This window comes from Chenopodium album, chromosome 4, assembly GCF_948465745.1.
Source record: "Chenopodium album chromosome 4, dcCheAlbu1.1, whole genome shotgun sequence".
Classification (NCBI taxonomy): Eukaryota; Viridiplantae; Streptophyta; class Magnoliopsida; order Caryophyllales; family Amaranthaceae; genus Chenopodium; species Chenopodium album.
Window position 1 is genome coordinate 59,744,097 of NC_137837.1, and position 23,088 is coordinate 59,767,184.

The following is a 23,088-nucleotide window of genomic DNA, read 5'->3' on the forward strand; positions in this document are numbered from 1 at the left end:
TAATTCAACAGAACTAATTAGAGTCTGCAATTTTCTTAAGCTCACTTGCAACTTCAATCATACTTGGTCTGTCATCTTCATTACGATATGTGCATCTCCAAGCAAGCTCAAATACTTCCTGCAATTGCTGTTGCTTTCCACTTTCTTCTATTTCACATGAAATTTTATGATCTACGATCATACTAAACATTATATTTTGGTCATGTTTATGTCCCGTTATTCTATAAAGTTGAAAACTATAACATTCTGTATACATCAGTTTTTTCTGTCAACCTTCCAGACGATATATACTCAGGTGCAGATCCACCTGTAGTTCCAACTACTGCATCATTGACATGATCTTCACCTTCAGGGATCAAAACTGAGAAGTAGTATCCTGTGAGCTTCGTGACATAGTCTTTGTCAAAATATACATCTTTAATGCTCAAGTTTCTGAAAATCACCGGCCTAAAAAAACAGTTTTGGAGGTATGCAAGGGCATATGATATTTCTGAGCCAATTTTTAACCTGAGTTTCCATGGCAAAAATCCTGTATTACTGATAATATCTAGAAGACATCCTTGATCAGGGAACTCAAACTATGACTGGAAATTCTGTTTCGAGGCAACAACCTATTAGCTTTAAAGAATTTTAATGCATGCACATCTGTGTTGCTGTGACAATTTCTCGAACAATGCCTTCTACACCAACAAATGAGTTTGTGCTGTGAAATTTCTTGATGAAAACAGGTCGGTTGCCCTCATCTATTGTACCACGGAATGTTATGTAATGAGCATCCTGTAGGGAATATTTCAAGCATTATCCCAAACTTGAACCCCTCTATGATCATACACTAAAGTACGGTGGCGTCCAAAGGGAAGGAAGCTAGAGCAAAAGAGTCGTCAACAAGTTTTAGGAACTTGTAAACCGTTCACGAGGTAAAGGTTACACCCCTTAACAATCCAAGGGATCGTCAACTCCAATAGGTCTGGAACCATGACTGATAGTTCGGGGATGAAGGTACAAATTCAACCTAAAAGAGATTGAATAATAAGTCTCTACTTTATTCTGATCGTATTCATGTGCGCTTTCTGACTAACATGCAATCAATAGGATTAACCCTAAACTTGTTTATATATGTTGGTTGAATATTAATGCACAAAAAAATTATATTATTGGCGATCACTTGAATTATAATCATATTAACCCTAAACAAGATTATTAATTATCTTATTAAGCGTGATTACAAGTACCAATTCCCTTTAAACATGCATAAAAGGTGTGATCAAGCAATAACAATAAATATATATCAAGCAACATGATAATCACCATAACAATAAAAATCATCATAATCATCATCATAAAATAATCAGATTAAAACATAATAATAGCAAGATCCTAGGCATGATACTAACAACATTAATAATAAACCCTAGCATGTCAATAAACATCAAATATCAAATATTTAACCCTAACATGGTACTAGAAAAGAAAATAGGAAACATCATAGGAATCATAACTGATATAAGCAAATCACCCTAAATATCATACTAAGAAAAGCATCCTAATATGATACTATTAAAATAACATCCTAAACATGATTTCTATATCATAATATCAATTAAACATTTACTTGGATGCCTCGTACCTCTTTCTAATACAAAATACACACGTTAGTAACTTCAAGGAAAATAATAATCAAACAATTAAATTAAATAATTGAAAGAGATATTTGGGACTAAACCCTCAGAAATTAAAATCTTTCACGTCTAGGGCGAAGGCAACCTCGAATTTGGCTAGGTGTGTCTAGATCTTGTGAATGCGGAATTTTGTATGAAAAAGCTAGTTTAGAAAAGAGAGAGAGCTCAAGAGAATCTTGAAGAGAGTATTAGAAAACTGGAGAGTTGATGAGATTTGATGATTTTGATAGATGTTGATGATTGAAAACGGAGGTTTTAGGAGGCTATTTATAGAGAAAATCAGCCGGATGGATAAAAAAACGAATCAGAGTTTCGAAGAGAATAAAACAAATTAGCGCCAGACGTCAGACATTAGCGCCAGACGCCAGAGCTAGCGCCAGACGCCAAGCTTGGCGCTAGGCACTGGTCCTGTCGTCAGACGCTAGACAGCAGTTTCCACGAGTTTTCTTAATTTGATAAAATTTAGCCGTACAGAAGGGCAAAATCGTATTTTCCTTAAAACACTTCTTTTATTCTGATTAAAACTCTAAAAAGTCAACTAAAGTCAATTTATCAATGCTAATTAAATTAGGAACGAAAAGAAACTTCTAGAAGAATCTAGAAAACTATAATCAATTCTAATTGCATTAGGAATGATAAATCAATATTAGGCCCTCCTCTAGATCATTTGGCCGCATATATATATCAAACCGGGCCCAGTTTAGCAATTTGGCCATAACTTCCTCATTATTCATCGGAATTGGGCTTATAATATATCGTTGGAAAGCTCTTTTCGAACCCGTCCCAACTACACTATAAATGGATCCTGCCATGGACCAAACCAAACTGGATTGTCTGTTTTCTAAAACATAGGTTTTCAAAAACAGAGAGAAAGAAAAGAAATAAAAACTAACCGCAACACTAGACTTTCCACACTTTCACTTCATTCGATTATGATTCGATGCGAAAGGTACTCATCACTGGATTTGGTTTTGGGGAGACACAAATGGGTGCCTACACATCCTCTATCATATAATATGAAGAAGTAAAGGTGCTCATCTTTGTAACTTCGTTAGCTGAGAAAACATGGATGGGAAGTGCAACGAACGTGGTGGTCGGAAGGTTAATTTGATAGATAAATCACAAGGCTTTCGTACAATCGACAATGGCTTTAGGCCATCACTCTCCAATAGTCACTACAATACTAATATTCTGCCTGTCTATTTCTTTCTCTTACCTCTCTATTTATACTAAGGACTATTAACCCTAATAAACTAATAAAACTAGAATACCTATACTACCACTCCAAGTTAGTCTATTACAATACCGGCCCCCTAAAGTTCCACCTTGTCCTCAAGGTGGTTTATAATCAGCACTTGAATCCCGGCCTTGGCAACATCGATCCCTAGTCCAACTCTTGAATGGGTCAAAACTGAAAGCAGGCTGCATAGAGGTTTGTTGTTCATTGCTGAAAGATAGTAATTTCCTCATAACCCTTAGCGTTGTAGTAGAAAAATGCAGCATCTTGTCATGGGAAACAGTTGAATTTTGGGTGAAGTAAGTGATGTATGCATTGATGTGACTAGTATGCAAGGCAGGGAAAAAAGGGATATAGTTTGGTATGAAGGCTTGGATCAAGTTGGCAAACGTTTGAATGGGTAGAGCTATGGGTTGGAGGATGGCGAAATGTGGATAAAAATATAGGATAAGAAGATTGGGCTTTGTGGACATAGAATTGGGCTTTATGCCAGCAAGCCCAAAAAATTGCCTAAGCTCAATGGGTTTTAGATGGAGAAAAATCAAGTCACGTGCCACCAATTGCCAATGCCTCCTAACATCTGCATGGTCAGCACTATGGTCAACAAATTTTGCCACATCAACCCTCCTCACATTTACCATTCCACCCCTTCTAGCTCCTTCCACTATTGGCTTCCTCTCCAAGCCACTTTAAACTTCAATTGTACTTTTCTCATGTTCATCATTTGGACATGTCAGCTGTATTTCCCACCATGGTTGCCACCGTACTTCCCCGTGTCTCCTGCCAACGAAGAAGCATGAACCACTGGTCCACCACTAGATCCACTTCCTCCGGCCCCGCCCTTCTCGAAATTTCCTCCACCGATGTTGCCTGCCTTGCTGAAACCACCAGCACCACCAGTACACCCACCAGCCTGATTGCGAGATCCACCACCAGGTTCGCCCTGCTAGGATCCTTCCCCTTTGTTTTGACCACCACACTCACCAGACTCGCAGCCACCCGCGCTACTGCTCAGACCCCTAACCCATCTACAGTCTTCCAAATGTTGAGAACACAGCCACGCAAAACTTGCAACCCCACATCGGCTGCCTCCACCTCTGCCACCGTTCCAGCCACCACTAGTAGTGGTTGTACCACCATACCCACCTTTTCCTGTCATAGATCTAGGGCCATCACCGGATCTACTACCATCACACCGCTTTTCTCAAAAAATTCTTCTATCCTACTTCCATCGAACACACCACCGCCGGTAAACCCACCAGATAAATCACCTTTTCTCACCCTTCCTTTGTTTTGCAAGTAAGAGTTCATGATTCCCAAACCACCTGCAGCCCCTTGTTCACGCGTCCCACAACAATATCCCAGATCTCCACCTGACGCACCAGACCCTCCTTTCACATAACCGTATCTGTTCCCGTTGAGGCCACCGCTAGTGGTGGTTTTACAACCAAACTCACCTTTTCCGGCTAAGGATCCAAGACCCCCGTCGGACCGTCCTCCAGCACCTCCCTTCTCAAATTGTGCTGCTGGTGAACCACCTACAACACCAACTAGCTTCTTTCCCGAACTACTTTCCTCAAAATCGTTTTGAATACCCCCACCATGATGTCCACCACCAAATTCTCCGTCGAGATCGGCGCCTTCAAACATATGCATATTCAACTTGCGGTGCTCCCAATTACCCCTGTTGTCGTGGTGTTCGTTGTTGTATCGGAGCTCCCCTGCTGCTCCGGGATCCCCGTTCCCAAAGCGGATGTCGTGGGCTCCTCTTAGCTTGCCCCTGACATTTTCTCCGTCTCGTCTGCCGCCCGTAAAGGGTGGTTACCTAGATCTTCTTGAAAGATGGCTAAGATCCCTCGAACGTCCTCGGAAAATTGGTCTTAGAGACTTTTCATTAACGCAAATTGTTGGTTCTGGTCGGTGCGGAATCGATCGATACAATCCTCAATCGTCTGCCTCACCTCTTCGAGTGCGGCCACTCGCGTAGGTGTCACCGTCAGTGGCGTCGATGCCATGGCGGCTCTGATACCAATTACAACGAACGTGGTGGTCGGAAGGTTAATTTGATAGATAAATCACAAGGCTTTCGTACAATCGACAATGGCTTTAGGCCATGACTCTCCAATACTCACTACAATACTAATATTCTGTCTGTCTATTTCTTTCTCTTACCTCTCTATTTATACTAAGGACTATTAACCCTAATAAACTAATAAAACTAGAATACCTATACTACCCCTCCAAGTTAGTCTATTACAGGAAGATTCTTCCCCTCACAGGATGCAATGATTTCTTCTTGTAGTAAGCTTCCATTCCTTATGAAGTTGTTTTCACATTCCTTCAGTTACTGTTTTGTCCAACATCTGAATGTCATCATATCGAATCAAGAGATTATGATACTCTGGAAATTTGTGATCGGAAGGTGGAAAATTAATCTATGTGTTACAATTTCATATGGAATGTGCATAGGCGTACAACCTTTGAAATATTGTTATTCAAGTCAACTTTGGATGCTCATCATTTCAAAGTCAATTCATTAGAGTGTAAGACTCGTTTGCCACTAACTAAAGTGTTCTAAGAATTTTCTTTTGGATCAAGTAGTGCTATACATACAATGGTTGTATGTGGGTATGTGGGTCAAGTATACAACACCAATTACAAATTGTCAACTCACCATAAGCCAAAAACATGAGAAGGAAAATTGGGAGGGAAAAATTTTGGTGTTTGGCGCTATGTAGTACAAGTAGGCGGGAATTCTTGTTGGCGAATTTTATTGGCATTATACTACTACATTATTAATATATATATATATATATATATATATATATATATATATATATATATATATATCACAATCGTTATCAAACAAATGCATTATGTTACCAATAAGGCAATAAATACAAATTTTCTTACCAAAGGTAATGACGTCCTAGTCATTGTCATTAATGAGAGATGATTTTTTTTTTTTTAAATTTGATTAGTATTTCATTATTTGACGTGATTTCATGAACTACTAATCAAAAAATTATTATAACCAAAGCAATAAAATTCTCTTTTTATGCTCTTTGATAGACATCCATATCGATATACTTTCAAAAATGTTACATAGTAGGACGATTTTAACCTTAATATAGTTTTGTGAATTTTCTTTATCTTCACTCTATAGTTTAAAGGAAATATTAGAGGGTTAAAAAAATGGAGGGCTACAGTAAAATATTGGAGGGTTATAATAAAATAGTTAAATTACATAAATTCATCAGCTTTTTAAAAAAATTGTTGATGTTGTTTTAAAATTTTAGTTACTGAAATTTATTTCAATATTGTCAAAATAAAGGATTTAAAACACCTGACAAGTAAAATAATAAGGCATGTTACTTGAAAATTGTTGGTTATTAGTTGAAAAAAAAATTAAATTAAGGAAAGAGAAAAAATAATATTAGAAAAGTATGCCAACATCACTAGAGGAAACATATTTAAACTCGAGACCAAAGACAACATGAAGTTCTTAAGTACACCATTTGTAACAAGAGCTACTAGGTCAGCAGAGCAGAGCAAATTAAAATTTCAACAAAGCAGAGCATGGGTCAGCAGGGTACACCAAAGACAACCTATTCTTTTGAGCAGAGCCGAGCAGATTCGACATTATTATTATTATTATTATTATTATTATTATTATTATTATTATTATTATTATTATTATTATTATTATTATTATTATTATTATTATTATTATTATTATTATTATTATTATTATTATTATTATTATTATTATTATTATTATTAAATGCATATACCATTGATTTAGGTGAGTGAAAACATAAATAAATGTGTATCATATTTAACATATGTTAATAGTAGAAAGATAAAAGACAACAGTTTAACACCTTCTAATTATTACAACCGCATATCAAAATAAGAATATAATTATATTAGAGTTTAACATCATGGTGAATTAACCATCCACTTTCATAATGATGTATAGGTTTTGGAAACAATTGACCACCAATTTGTTTGTTGAACCTTTTGAGTAAATAGGGTTGTTGGAAAGAACATATTTTAAAGCACACAATTTTTTTACACCTTTTTTTTAATTCTTTTTATATCATTGGTTATAATAAAAAAAATTATGTATTTAGTATTATTATTAAATATTAAATATTGATTTTTTTTAAAAAAAATTAAGTATTAATATTCCCTAATAAAATATTAACTGTTTGTTATTATTATTCTCGGCAATTATTTGGAATTGTTATTATTTTCTTTCAAAAAAATAAATAAATTGTTATTATTATTATTATTTATTTATTTGAAATAATTGTTATAATTATAAGAAATTATTAATTAATAATATTATTAATTATTAATATTTTTAATTATTAATTATTATTATGAATAATAAATATTCATTATTATTAATAGTAATAATAATTATAATTATTATAATTATTATAATTATTTTTATTATTAATCATTATTATAATTATTTAAAATAATAAATTATTATCATCAATACAATATTAATAATTATTATTGAATAGTCGTTGTTGTTGTTGAGCAGGGCTCAGCAAAGCAAAGCAGCTCTAAAGAACGGGGTCTAAGGAATTTTCACCATGTCATCCTTTTGCCAAAATATGTAAATAATAATTTATGTCACGAAGGTTTTAAATCAAAGAGCATTGAGGTACACACAACTATTGATATCACTTATTACACATAATCAAACAGTGAAAAATAAAAACCATTAGTATAATCTTGTGTGTTTGGAATTAATTTCCTTTTTCGATGATTGGGTTACAACGAAATTTTAAATTTTTTAAAATTAAATTCGACACAAATATGAGATATGTTTAAGGTACCATTCTTTACTTATATAGTCTTTCCTTACCATTTAAGCTAGATAGCATCATTATTATTTTGTAAATTAATTAATAGGTTCACATATACATTAAACATTATGTTAGACCTGGCAAATGGGTCATTCGGATCGGGTTTGGGTCGGATCACTTTTGGGTCAGGTACGGGTCGAGTCGGGTCAATTTGGGTTTCGCGTATGATAACTCTGGTCAGGTATCATGTCGGGTTCGGGTCGGGTCAATTTCGGGTTGGGATGGGTTTGTTCGGCTCATATCATTTTTGGGTCGAGTATATTTGGGTCGAGCCGGGTCATGTTCGGGTTGTTCCATTTGTGGATCAAATTGTAATTTCATATTTTGTTGTTATTATTAGGGAAATTATCAATGGTACACCCAAAGTCCGGGCATTTATCAATGGTATACCTACTTAACTTTGGTTTATCATTGGTACACCCAATGTTACCCACACTCATCTATAGTAACCCTAACGTTAATCAAATGTTAATTTTAGGTTAGCTTTATCAAATTAGAATTAAATTACTAAATTACCCCCTACCCCACATACATTATATTAAATCTATCCCTCCAAACTCCAACTACCTAAATTAAAAACACCCTAATTCAGAAGATCGTTCGTCTTCTTCTTCCTTCTCAGTCTCTCCTCTGTTTATGCTTATGCGAGGTGCCTAAATTGACTCTCGTTTGGAACAAAATTCCTGGGAACTCTGCACTTCATTGTTGACTGTTAAAGGTAAGTGTTGATATGAGCCTTTAAATTTTTGAATTTCGCTTAAAATTGTTTGGTTTTTGGTAGTATATGAACTTTTGTCTAAATGGTTGAAATATGGTTACAATTGCAATTAACTGATTAACTGATTTGAACCACAAACCCCTATCATTCGTGTTGTTAGAAGACCCCTTGCCAGAAGAAGCCATTAAGATTCAAGAAAAAAAAAATAACAAAAAAAAAAAAAAGTAAAGAGGGAAATTCGAGTGAAGAAGGAAAAAAGTGAAGAGGGAAAAAAATGAGGGAGGGAAACAATATATTCAATTAGAGGGGGTGGGTGGGTTAGTTTAAATAAAAGAGGTAAAGTGAAGAGGGAAAAAAAGAAGGGAGTTTTTCAAGTTAAATAAACCGAAAAAGCCAAAATTAACGTTTAATTAACGTTTGATTAACGTTAGGGTTACTGTAGATGAGTGTTTGAAATATTAGGTGTACCGCTGATAAACAAAATTTAAGTAGGTGTACCATTGATAAAAGCCCGAACATTGGGTGTACCATTGATAATTTCCCTTATTATTATAATAAAAACTATCAATTCAGTTTATGAGCTTGGGTACGATTGGAGATAAACAATTTGAGTCATTTTTTACACTAGAATTTTTTTATTTCAGTTATATGGTAACCTCAAAGTAAGAGACCGATCGGAGTCGTGTTGTGGGTGGATATCTGTAGGCATCGTTTGAAGTGTGCCTACGTTAAGCATGTGGCGTGGTGAATATGCTTGGCACTCAGAGGAAATGGAAATTGACATACACGATTAGGGACAAGGAAAGTAGGGAGCCGCCAACAAGTTTTTAAGGAACTTGTAAACCGTTCACGGATCATTTAAGGCAACCACGAATAAGGGACAACGAAGGCAAGAACGATTGACCCGTGAAGGTTACACCCCATTCATAATCCATGAGATTACCAACTCCATATGGTTCGGAACCACGAAAGGAGGATCGGGGATGATGGCACGAAGTGAGTCATGGAGTCACATTCGCTCGTATTGGCCTCTACTCGATTCTTAAAGTGAAAAGTGATTCCTGCAATCTCAAAGGCTTGCAAAAAAAGATTTAATTTTCTCCAAACTAACATTACGCTAAATTGGCTGAATATTAATGCAACATATAATTCTAAAATATTAGTGATCACTTCGATTAATAACTAGATTAAAAAGGAACCTAAACTGGTTGTTCAAATTATCTTATTAGGCGTGATTTTCAATTACATATTCCCTTTAAACATGCAATATGGTGATCAATAAATATAATAAAATAAACATCAATATTGGAAGCAATTCAACAATAAATAATAGTCAAATCAAATCATAATAAATTAACCTAATCATGCATGATACTAGCAATACAAAAATAAAATAAGTAATTAAATTAAATAATTACTCACATTTCACGGGCTCTTTTAAATTGCTACATCATGAATAAATTATTAGTATCTTCAATAAAAAAAATATAAATCAAATTGAAAACAATTAAATTAAATAAAAAGTAGAGTTGATTTGGTCCAAACCCTCGATCAATTATACCTTTCACGCCTTGGTTTAAGGGCGGAACCTCGGGTTAAGTATGGACTCCTTGGAGTGCTTAAGGAAGGAATGATGTAATTAGGGATACAAGTTTAAGGCTTGGAGTATGAGAGAGAGAGAGAGAGAGAATGATTTTTTTTTTGGTGTAGAAAGAGGAAGAGAGAACGATTTGGTGCCTCGAACTATAGAAAGGAGGGGAGTATTTATAGGGAAAATGAGTAGAGGGAACACCACGGAACCCTAAAAAGATAAAACCCTAAAATAAATGTCGTGACATGTCAGCAGCATGCCCCGACACAAAAAAATGCCGTGACACGGTATAATTTGGTGTGACGCGAGAAATCAGCAGCACCTAAAAAGATAAAGCGTGTCCAGGTGTACGCGGAGAAAACACGGGAAATTCTCGTGACACGGAACATGTACCGTGACATGGCACAGGGCACCGCGACGTGGCATTGTCCACCGTGGCACGATACAATACACCATGTCACGGTAAAAAATCACGTGAGAAAAATGCAAAAATGACACGGAAAAAGCACCGTGTCACGGTATGATATTGCCACGATACGACAATTTTGCTGTTGCGCGGTAATTCCATTTTACGCGTTTTTAAAACTACGTTAACTTTTGATCCGTAACTTGGAATAAGGCATATAATATATCATTGGAAATCTTATATAGTCTAATTTCTAACCCAATTAAAATCAGGTTAAAATCATTTGTAGATTTTAATATATGGCCGTTTTGTGAAAGGGTGTCGGTTTTGGGCCGAGATTAGTATTTTGCACATATCTTCTTTATTTTAAATCAGAATTGGGTTTATGATATATTGTTGGAAAGCTTATTAAAATGCCTATATAACCAAATAATAATTGGATCAAAATTATAGGGATACAAGATCAGTTTCTCTCGATTTTGCGATGTGGACACGAAAAAGTGGAAAGTAAGTTATGGTTTAGGGAAAAAATGAGCTATGAATTGGATTGGTTTATGAAATGTATTGAATGGAAACATGGATTTAAGCACTCCAAAGATTAAATACTCAACCCGACCAATAATGGCAGTGAAAGGTTGTTCATCATCGGATTTGGTTTTGGGGAGACATTTTTAGGTGTCTACAATATCGTAGGAGGTCGTTGCGCTTGTGAGGCTTAGCTTTCTCAAGTAAGAGCTCCGTTGGTTGAGCGAAGCACACATCAAGGGTAATTTTGTCTTTTCTCTAATCTTGTTATTTATGTCTTTTTGGTTATATTAATTGTGAGTTTTTCCTTGGGCTCGGGTTTTATTTCCGCGGTGAGTTAGACTCATCGAAACCCAATAGCGGTATTGAAGCCTTGCTCATTTATTTTTATAACTAAAAATTTTCAAGGTGTTATTATGGCTTTTTTTGGTTTTATGTTACTAATTAGATTAATAGCTCGGTTTTATTAATTTTAATCCTGTTTTAATGAGATTTTTGGCCCCAAACCCATATTTTTGCCCAAAGATAGGGAATTTAGGGTGGAACAGCGTTTTGGAAAGTTTTAAACCCTTTTAGACCTGTGAAAAAGCTAAAATCCGACCAGAAATGCCTTTTACGTGGGTTTTTCATTTTTGACCCTGCCGCGCCGCGATGGGAGCAGTTTTACTCTGAATCAAATTCGATCTTTTTCAGATCGTTTCGGGACTTTTTTCTCTATAAATAGGGTCTTTATTTCCCGTTTTTAATAATCAACAATCATCCAATTCTAATTCTCCTTCTCTCTCTTAAGCAATAGCTTATTCTTTCTCCCTCATGCTTTCTGGCCTAGCCTTTTAACAAACACAATATCGGATTCACGAGTTCTAGACACACCCAGCCAAGTTCAAAGTTACCTTCGCCCTAGACGTGAAAGATTGATAATTTATGAGGGTTTGGTCTCAAATCTTATTTCAATTCTTTGATTAGATTTACTGTTTTAATATTTTCTTTGAAGTTACTAACGTGTGTATTGTTTTGATAGAAAGAGATACGAGGCAACAAAGTAAGTTGTTTTATTGTTATATATCTTTCGAAAGTATGCTTAAATTATTTTAATTCCTAGTATCATGTTAGGATGTTATTTATTGCTTTCTAGTATCATGTTAGGGTTAAAGATTTGATTTTTATTGTTTAGGGACATGCTATGATTTGTTATTAATCATGTTAGTATCATGTCTAGAATCTTACTAATATTAATATTATTATGCTTTATTGAGATTGAGATGATGATGATGATGATTTGTTGTTGGTATTATTATGTTGCTTATTATATATTATTGTTATTGCTTTATCATGCCCTTTCTTGCATGTTTAAAGGGAATTTGTACTTGAAATCACGCCTAATAAGATAATTAATAATTTTATTTAGGTTGATGTGATTATAATTCAAGTGATTGGCAATAATAGATTTGAATGTGCATTAATATCATCCAACATCGATCAAACAGGTTTAGGGTTAACCTAATGATTGTATGTTAGTCAGAAAGCGCACATGAATATGAGAAGAATAAAGTAGAAGCCTATTTAGGGCAGGTTCAATCTCTTTTAGGTTGGATTTGTACCTTTATCCCCGATCCAGCCATGGTTCAGGACCACTATGGAGTTAGCGATCTCATGGATCGTGAAGGGGTGTAACCTTCACCATGTGAATGGTTTAAAAGTTTCTAAAACTTGTTGGCGACTCTTTTGCTCTAGCTTCCTTCCGTTTGGACGCCACGGCTCAAGTGTGAGATGCTTGAAATATTACCTACAATAACTATGTACACTTACTACAATAACAGCTCCATAATCCACTACCAACTACAATCTTACCCCAAATTCTTTACTCTGAACTTTAAAAACAGACAAAAAAAACCCCTTAACAAAGACAAAGTAAATTACTATCCAAACTACCTAAGCCTAACACCTTAACTCCCAGCAATTACTAAGGCGAGGGAAACTTGAAAGCTTTTGAATCTACATCAGAATCCCCAGGAGAGTATTGATATATGTTACCACCATAATCATCCTTAGAGTCGACATCCCTCTCTTCGGGATCCGCCTCATATCCTTCATCATTCTACCCCTCGGGATTCGCTCCTTCTCCTTCATCATCCTGATCCCCAACTTCTTTTTCAAATACTTCTCCCTGCACCTCTTCTTGTTCACCCTCCTCATTCTCCTCATCTTCACCCTCTTCCGATTCACCTTCCTCATTCTCCTCATCTTCTTCTTCCTCATTTTTTGCCTCTTCCTCATACTCTTCCTCATTCTCCACCTATTGCTCTTCCACTTCAGACTGCACTTCCTCATGAACCACCATAGCAGCCTGATCAGCAACTTCCCCTTGCACCTCCTCAACAACTCAACAAGGCACCTCTGTAATAAATTGAAAATCCTCATCATCTGTAGAAATCTCCATATCAACAACTTCACCCTCAACATTAGCCACCACCAGATGTCTCTCCTACACCGCCTACAGACACAGGCGTCCTTAACTTTGAACCAACTTTCATCCCATCATCTTTATCACTATCAATTTCAATACCACCAACTCATTCACTATCGACTCTAACCCTCTTATGTACAATTACTTTTTTCCAACATTCTTAAATTGAGATAATTCAACCTCCAACTCCGCGAACTGCCGCTGTAAAAATGACATCTCCGATCAGCCTCTGTATGGACATGCAAACTCATGACTAAAGAGTCTTCAAGTTCAACTTTTCTCCTAGCCAATGACTAGAAATACGTGTTCTGATGTTCGCTTTGAACAGCACGACACTTTGACGAAGAACCACCATTGAAATCGACCATTTTTTGCAAAAGAAAATGGAAATTCAGAGCAATTCGAAGTTGTTTTTCTTAAAAATCGCTTTTACAAAATATAATTTGATAAAGAAAACCTCTTAATGAGAAGAAGTTGAAACTAATATGTCACTTTTGTGTCTCTTCATCTGCAAGTTGCTACAGTGTATTGCTGCCATTGAAAACCACAATGCATGTTTCTTCATATTCTCTTTGTAATAACACTACAAACATACTACACAAGAATAAGAACATTCTATGAAAAAGTTTAAAAGCTAAAAATATACTACGTACGTCTAATTAGTACAAAATGTATCAAAAAAAAAAAAAAAAATATCGCGCCAAAAATTCACTCGGGTCTTTAAAACTTTTATCATCTTTTTTTTTTTAAAAAAAAAAGTTCTCGTACATTTCCTCTCTTAAACTAATTACAACTGACGAATGGGTTACAGTTACCCACAACTTACTTACATATTATTAGTTAGACACATAAAAATATCATTTTTGTCACGTTACTTCTTTTTGGAAATTTTATAGGTTTAGTTATGTAGGGAATAAAAAAAAAGAAATTCTACAACCTTTAAAAGCACGAAGTTGTACAAAAATTCTACAAACTAGAGTAAAAGCATTAGGTTGCAAAAAAATTTTCCATAACCTTTTTCTCTCCTCTGAATCGAACTTTCTCACTCCATCTTTCCTTTTATTAAATCAAATGTTTATACCTTTAAATAATTTTATTAAACTAGAGTAAAACCACAAATTATATTAAGGTACAATTACACTTGTAACAATACCATTCACATATACATTGATAGTTACAAAATATTTGAAAAGGCATTTGAACACCGTATCTCAAGCCACGAATAACAATTTCGGCATCAAGGTCCTTCTCATTAATCACTCAAAATCCGTCAACAAAATTGCACCTCCAACTCAAACCATAGGAATGCAATAAAAGATTTCGTTCACCTTAAGTGCCATGGTTATACCTATATTAGAAGAAAAAAAAATAGAAAAAAACAAAAACAAAAAAAAACAAAAAAAAAACAAAAACAAAAAGTAAGCAAGTCATACTATAAACTCACAAACAATAATATTTCAACATTTGCAACTAAAAACAAACATTATTTATACATAACTTTCATTTTTTTCTCCTAATTGTTAATAGTTCTTGACACATAACAACTAATTAGACAAACACTAAATAATCAACCCACCCATAAACATTTTGCTAGGTCAGACCCAATTCACCACACAATTCATAAAAAACCTCTTAAAATATTACAACAAACTATATCTGTAGGGAATAATTTCAAGCCTTTAAATCCCACTAGCTTGAACCCCACTGTGATCATACACTAAAGTACGGTGGCGTCCAAAAGGGAAAAAGATAGAGCAAAAGAGTCGCCAACAAGTTTTTAAGGAACTTGTAAACCGTTCATAGGATGAAGGTTACACCCCTTAACGATCCAAGAGATCATCAACTCCATAAGGTCATGAACCAAATAAGGGCTCGGGGATGAAGGTACAAATCCAACCTAAAAGAGATTGAACCTGCCCTAATAATAGGCCTCTACTTTATTCTGATCGTATTCATGTGCGCTTTCTGATTAACATGCAATCAATAGGATTAACCCTAAACCTGTTTATCTATGTTGGTTGAATTTAATGCACAAATAAACTATTATTGGCGATCACTTGAATTATAATCACAATTAACCCTAACAAGATTATTAATTATCTTATTAAGCGTGATTACAAATACCAATTCCTTTTAAACATGCATGAAAGGTGTGATCAAACAATAAATATAAATAATCAAGCAACACAATAAATAATCAATATCAATAATTATAATCGTTATCAAAATAATAATAATAATAATATTCATAATCATCATAAATAAAATAATTATCATCAAAATAATAGTAATAATAATAATAATAATAATAATAATAATAATAATAATAATAATAATAATAATAATAATAATAATAATAATAATAATAATAATAATAATAATAATAATAATAATAATAATAATAATAATAATAATTATAATATCCATAATCATAAATTATAACGATTATAATCATAATCATGTTCATGTTAATATTAAAGCATAATAATTGCAAGATCCTAGGCATGATACTAACAAGATTAATAACAAACCCTAGCATGTCACTAAGCAATAAAAATCAAGTCTTTAACCCTAACATGATACTAACATGAATAAATATTAGGAAGAACATAGGAAGCATCGCAGGAATCATAATAAACATATTTGATATTATAACCTTTTCCCTAAACATGATACTAGGAATATCATAATAACAATATAAACATGATTTCTACATCATAATATCAATTAATCAATTAAAGTACTTACTTTGATGCCTCGTACCTCTTTCTAATAACAAAATACACACGTTAGTAACTTCAAGGAAAATAATAATCAAAGCAATTAAATTAAATAATTGAAAGAGAGATTTGGGACCAAACCCTCAGAAATTAAACCTTTCACGTCTAGGGTGAAGGCAACTTCGAATATGGCTAGGTGTTTCTAGATCTTGCGAATGCGGAATTTTGTATGAAAACAAAGTTAGAATTGAAAGAATGCTAAAGAAAAGAATACTTGAGAATAAGAGAATTGGTGAAAATTGGTTGCAGATAGATGTAGATGATGAATGAAAACGGAGTTTTTGATACGATATTTATAGAGAAAATCAGCCAAAAAAGATAATTTAACAAAACAGAGTCTGAAGATCGCAAAACAGGATTGGCGCCAACCCTGGCTAGCTGGCGCCAGGCGCCAATGGCTAGCGCCTGGCGCCAAGGCCTGAGGTTGGACGCCAGTCTTGATTCTAACGCGTTTTCGAAAATCCGATAAGTTTACCGTACTGGAAGATAAAATAATATAATTTCTTCAAAAATGCTATTTGATCTTGATTAAAACTCTGAAAAGTCAACAAAGTCAACTTATCAATGCTAATTGAATTAGGAATGAAAAGAACCTTCTAGAAGATTCTAGAAGACTAAAACCATTCCTAATTGCATTAGGAATGATAAATCATATTAGGCCCTCCCCTAGATCATTGGGCCGCACATAAAGCTCAAACCGGGCCCAGTTTAATAAATTGGCCATAACTTCCTCAATATTCATCGGAATTGGGCTTATAATATATCGTTGGAAAGGTCTTTGCAAGCCCCATCCAACTACACCACTATTGGACCCATATCATGGACCAACCAAACTGGATTGGCTGTTTTCTAAAAATAAAGTTTTCCAAAACAGGGAGAAGAGAAAAGAAATAAAACTTTCCGCAACACTAGACCTTTCCACACTTTCGTTTCATTCGATTATGATTCGACGTGAAAGGTACTCATCACTGGGTTTGGTTTTGGGGAGACACAAATGGGTGTCTACAATATCTTTTTAAAAAAATTTAAATTCCTATCATTTCAAATATAATCAAAATTGTTCATTCAAACTCACATGCAAATTAAAAATCAATTCTAATACCTATAATTAGCATATAAATAACAGAAATATAATTTAACACAACTCATTTATTCCCTTATCAAAGACATCATTATCATCTATCATTTAAAATACCTACAAGAAATACAATTCAAACTCATAACCTACTTAAAAAAAAAAAAAAAAAAAAAAAAAAAAAAAAAAAAACATGGAACTGCAACTATTATCTATTTTTATAAGTCGTTTGAAGATCTACGAACAGTCAATGATTACTTGTGTGACTCCTTATTAGCATTACTCTTGGAGACAACCAAAGAGTAATGCTAAAAGTGTCGGTAAAGTCATGTTTCCATTCACCACAACTTAACATAAACTAAAATTATTTATTTCCCAAAATTACAATACTTAATTACATCTTAAGCCAAGAAGTATGATGAACAATATCGACACCTGATATTTTTCATTTTTGACTACCGCACGCCCGCGTGCGATAGGTTAACTAGTTAAAAAGAAAATATCGTAAAAATAACACATGAATTTTATAACTCATTAAATTAGAGGTATACTAGATGAAGCCCATATAACTCATTAAATTAGAGGTATACTAGATGAATTTTATTTTATATATATATATATATAGAGAGAGAGAGAGAGAGGAATGAAGGCTCATATAAGAACCCTCCTCTATATAAGAATCCAATCTTATATAAGAACCCATTTCAACCGTTCAATGATTTTGATCTAACCATCTAAAATACTCCTTTAGTAATAGCATTTCTGAAATTCTTTATAACTTTTTTTTTCACACTTTAAACAAAAATACCCTAAATCTCTCACCTCAACACTTTCTCTCTCCCCAGCCCTTTCTCTCTCCTCAACCTTTTCTCTCTTCTCTCTCCTCTACCTCAAGGAAAATTACTTGGTAAGTTTATGAATTGCTAAAAAATTCTGATTTAATTTTATTTTTTGATTGCTTTGATGTATTTCTTGATTTGTTGTTTGATTTTTCAAGTTTTTTTTCGATTTTTCAGTTTTTTTTTTTCTATTTTCCATTTTTTTTTCCAGTTTTTTTTTGTTTTTTTTTCTATTTTCCATCTTTTTTTTCGATTTTCCATTATTTTTTCGATTTCTTATTTTCAATTTTTTTTTTCGATTTTCCATTTTTTTTCTATTTTCCAGTTTTTTTTTCGATTTTCCAGTTTTTTTTCAATTTTTTATTTTCAAGTTTTTTATTTCGATTTTTTATTTTCAAGTTTTTTATTTGTTTATTTTTAATTTTTCATTTTTTCGATTTTTTTCCAGTTTTTTTTTTCGATTTCAAGTTTTTATTTTTCAATTTTTTTTCTCTGTTTTTTTCCTAATTTTTCTCACTTTTTTTTTTAGTTTCTAGTTTTCATTTTCAATTTTTTTTTTCTTGCTTGAATTTTTCTATTATTGGATTTTAATTTTAGATTGTTTTTTTTTACTATAATAGAAAACTTTAGAACATAATAGAATTAAAACATAAGGGATAAATATAATAGAACATAATAGAAAATTTTACTTTAAAACATGATAGAATACTTTAGAACATAATAGAAAACTTTAGAACATAATAGAAAACTTTATAGCATAATAGAAATACTTTAGAACATAATAGAAAATCTTAGAACATAAGGGAAATACTTTAGAACATAAGGGAAAACTTTAGAATATAATAGAAAACTTTATATCATAATAGAAATACTTTATAACATAATAGAAAATCTTAGAACATAATAGAAATACTTTAGAACATAAGGGAAAAATATAATAGAACATAATAGAAAACTTTTGAACATAATAGAAAACTTTATAGCATAATAGAAATACTTTAGAACATAATTGAAAATCTTATAACATAATAGAAATACTTTAGAACATAAGAGAAAAATTTAGAACATAAGGGGAAAATAATACATAAACTTTAATTACCTTTTTCTTCCATAAGTAATTTCAGATTATTTTTTTACTACAATTTGTATTTATGATAATTAGGTTTTGGCATATTCATGGATTTAGATGATGTTGAAGATAATTCTCCTTCTTCCACTGTTACTCATTCAGGTAATTTTCATTGTTTTAATACTTTAATTTCAATTTACTTACATGTTCTAAACTTTACTTAGTTGTATGTTTTAAAGTAATTTTGTGAATTTGTGGATTATGTTTAAAATAAAGTTGTTTTAATGTTCTAAATTATTTCTGGTAATGTTCTAGAGTAATTCATTATGTTCTAAACTTTTCCACTTTATTTTATTTCAATTTACTTATATGTTCTAAATTTTACTTACATGTTCTAAACTTTACTTATATGTTTTAAAGTAATTTTGTAAATTTGTTGATTATGTTCAAAAGTTGTTTAATATTCAAAAAAAATTTTAGTTATGTTCTAAAGTAATTCATTATTTTCTAAAATTTTTCACTTTATTCTAAATTTTATTATGTATGTTATAAAGTAATTTACTATGTTCTAAAGTTTATTCTTAATGTTCTAAACTTTTATCTGTATGTTCTAAAGTTTTCTATATATGTATGTTTCTCTTTCTCTTTATGTTCTAAAGTTTATTCTTATTGTTCTAATATTTTATTGTAAGTTCTAAACTTTTTTTCTTTTTATGTTCTAATGTAGTTGGTGTTATTTATCGTACTCCTGAGGTTGTTGGATCATTTAGCCATGGTGGTACCACTAAGGAATGGATTCTAAGTGTTCCCGAAGAGTTAAAACCTCGTTTGGGGATGATATTCAAAGATCCCAAAGAGGGTCTTAGTTTTTATAAAGCATATGCAAATGCCGCTGGGTTTACTTCTAGGAAATCTACTACTTCAAGGAAGAAGAATAACAAAGTTATAATTGCTTTTCAATATGGAGTTTGCAATAAGGAAGGTTTCAAGGCAACAAAAAAATTTATTGCTCAACAAAACGTTGATGAAGAAGGAAAAGTTCGTATTACTAGGAAACGTTTAGTCACTCGTGTAGGATGCAATGCTCACATATGTATGAGATATGATGTCGGAAAGTATGTTGTTAGTGATTTCAAAGAACAACATAATCATTGTTTATATACTCCAAGTTGTGCAAAATTTCAAAAGGATAATAGAAAAATGCATATTATGCATAAGAAGTTGATTGTTAATAATTCAAAGGTGATTTATTTTTATGTGCCAAATATTGTTTTCTTTGTTATGATATACTATGTTCTAAAGTTGATCTTTAATCATAGTAATTTTTTTTTCTCTTTGTTTTTGTACACATGTAAATGTTGGTCCTGTGAGGTCTTATACAATGTTGGTCCTGTGAGGTCTTATACAATAATGAAAGAATTAGATGGATCACATGATAATGTTGGTGCATCTAAACAAGATTTCAAAAACTTTTATAGAGATTTGAAGGCTTATATTGCTGGATCAGATGCCCAAATGTTTGTGGATAACTTTCAAAATAAGAAATTGCTTTGGAGTGCCTTTTTTTTTACTATGATGTTGATGAAGAAGGTAGACTTTGTAGAGCTTTATGGGCTGATCCTATTTGTCAAAAAAATTATGCACTTTTTGGTGATATGGTTTCTTTTGATACAACGTTCTAAACAAACAGGTGATGTTCTAAATGTAGATTTTTTTATGTTCCTAAATTAATATATATCATGTTTTGATGTTCTAAACATATATTTCTTATGTTCTAAATTATGTATGTCTTATGTTCTAAACATATATTGCTGATGTTCTAAACATATATTGCTGATATACTAAACATAGATGTCTTATGGTTCTAAAATATTGGCAAGTTTAATAATTAAAATAAATTTCTATGCTCTAAAGTTTATCCTTAATGTTCTAAAGTATACCTTTATGCTCCACAATTTACCTTTATGTTGTAAAGTTTATCCTTAATGTTCTAAAGTATACCTTTATGCTACACAATTTACCTTTATGTTCTAAAGTTAATCCTTATGTTCTAATATTTTCTGCATATATAATTTGTGTATGTTACAGATATAATATGATCTTTGGTTCATTTACTGGAGTTGATCATCATAAGAAATGTGTTACTTTTGCGGCTTCTTTTGTAGCTCATGAAGATATATCATCTTTTGAATGGGTTTTCAAAACTTTTCTTAAATCAATGGGAAATAACGAGCCTGTGTGTTTGATTACCGATCAAGACTCTACAATGAAAGTTGTTGTTCGTAATGTTTTTCAAACTACAGAACATAGGTTTTGTATGTGCCATATTATGAAAAAGGTGCCTGAAAAAGTAGGTCGGGCAATTACCCAAGAAACTGATTTTTTGAAAAAACTTTGTGCATGTGTTTGGCATTTAGAGATTGAGCCAGCAGAATTTGAAGAAAAGTGGAACAAAGTTATTTCAGAATTCAATTTGAACGATCATGAGTGGTTGGCACACATGTTCAACATACGTGATATGTGGATTCCAGCGTATTTCAGAGATTTATTTTTGGGTGGCATCATGAGGACAACATCTAGATCCGAAAGTGAAAATAATTTTTTCACTATGTTCACAAATCACCATCTCACTTTGATTGAGTTTTACATGAGGTAATATGTAAATGTCTATATATGTTCTAATTTTAATCTTTATGTTCAAAAGTTTTTCTTTAATGCTTTAAAGTTTTTTTTTTTTTTTTTTTATAGTTTTACCATTTTTTTCAACTCTCTTTTATTTTATAAATTTTGTCTTACATGTTTTCAAGTTTTAGTTTAATGTTTTAATAGTATTTAGATCATAATAATTATGTCATGTGTATTATTTTAATATGTTCTAATGTAATTCACTTTATGTTCTAAAGTTATTTTCTATGTTCTAAAGTTAATTTTTATTTTCTATAGGTTTGAATGTGCATTAGATGCTCAAAGGCACACCCAAAATAAAATGGATAATGATTCGAAGAATAAGCGTCCAGAGTGTAAGACTCCAATTCCTTTAGAAAAAGATGCTTCCGAGTTGTTTACAACAACAATTTTTTATGATTTTCAATATGAACTTGAAATTGGATGTTTTAATTGTGGTGTTGAGGAGATGAAGAAGGACAATGAGATTTACATTTTCAAATTAAGGGAATGATCTAGGAGGAGGGCTTTTGATGTTGTTTTTTATCCAACTACCTTAGATACCAAGTGTTTTTGTAAAAAATTTGAACGTGATGGTGTGTCTTGTAGGCATATGATTTGGGTGTGAAAGGCAAGGATGTTAGAAAAAATTCCCAAGACTTACGTTCTAAATAGATGGTGTACAATGGCTTATAAGAAACCCATTTTTTATTTAGAGGGTAATATTTTAGAGGAATGTCTTAATGCAGTAGATAAGAAGATGATATTAAATGATTTGTGGTGTGAAATTCATGCTTGTGTGAGTTTAGTGCAAAACAATGAAGATGATCTAAGTGATCTTGTCAAAAAATTTGAGCCATGAGAATAGATTTGGAACAAAAGAAAACAACAAATGGAAGCAACAATATTTGTAGCAAAGTTAAAGACATTAAAATGCTTATTGGAGCTAGTTTACCTTCTGAAGTTTTGATCAAAGCTCCTAAAATTTCAAAAAACAAAGGTACGGGGGTTCATGTTCCAAATCAGGTTAATGTTCCAAATGATACGCATGTTCCAAATAGTGACAAGAGAATGAAGAGTGACAGAGAAAAAGTTGTTGAACAAAGTCAAAAGAAGAAAAGATTATGTAGAGCATGTGGAGAGATTGGTAAT

General features: G+C 32.6%; 1 protein-coding gene and 1 pseudogene across 1 annotated transcript; one reads left to right on the forward strand and one right to left on the reverse strand.

Annotated features, from left to right (window-relative positions):
- Positions 1-3: 3 nt before the first annotated feature.
- LOC145629159 (serine/threonine-protein kinase ZRK1-like) lies at positions 4-5,293 on the reverse strand (annotated as a pseudogene).
- Positions 5,294-19,379: 14,086 nt separating this feature from the next.
- On the forward strand, positions 19,380-22,450 carry LOC145627972 (protein FAR1-RELATED SEQUENCE 5-like). The gene is made up of 6 exons (XM_081680312.1): positions 19,380-19,434; positions 20,000-20,514; positions 20,644-20,789; positions 21,361-21,508; positions 21,611-21,924; positions 22,216-22,450. The coding sequence occupies exons 1-6, from the start codon at positions 19,380-19,382 to the stop codon at positions 22,448-22,450; spliced, it is 1,413 nt and encodes a 470-aa protein (XP_081536438.1).
- The last annotated feature ends 638 nt before the right edge of the window (positions 22,451-23,088 follow it).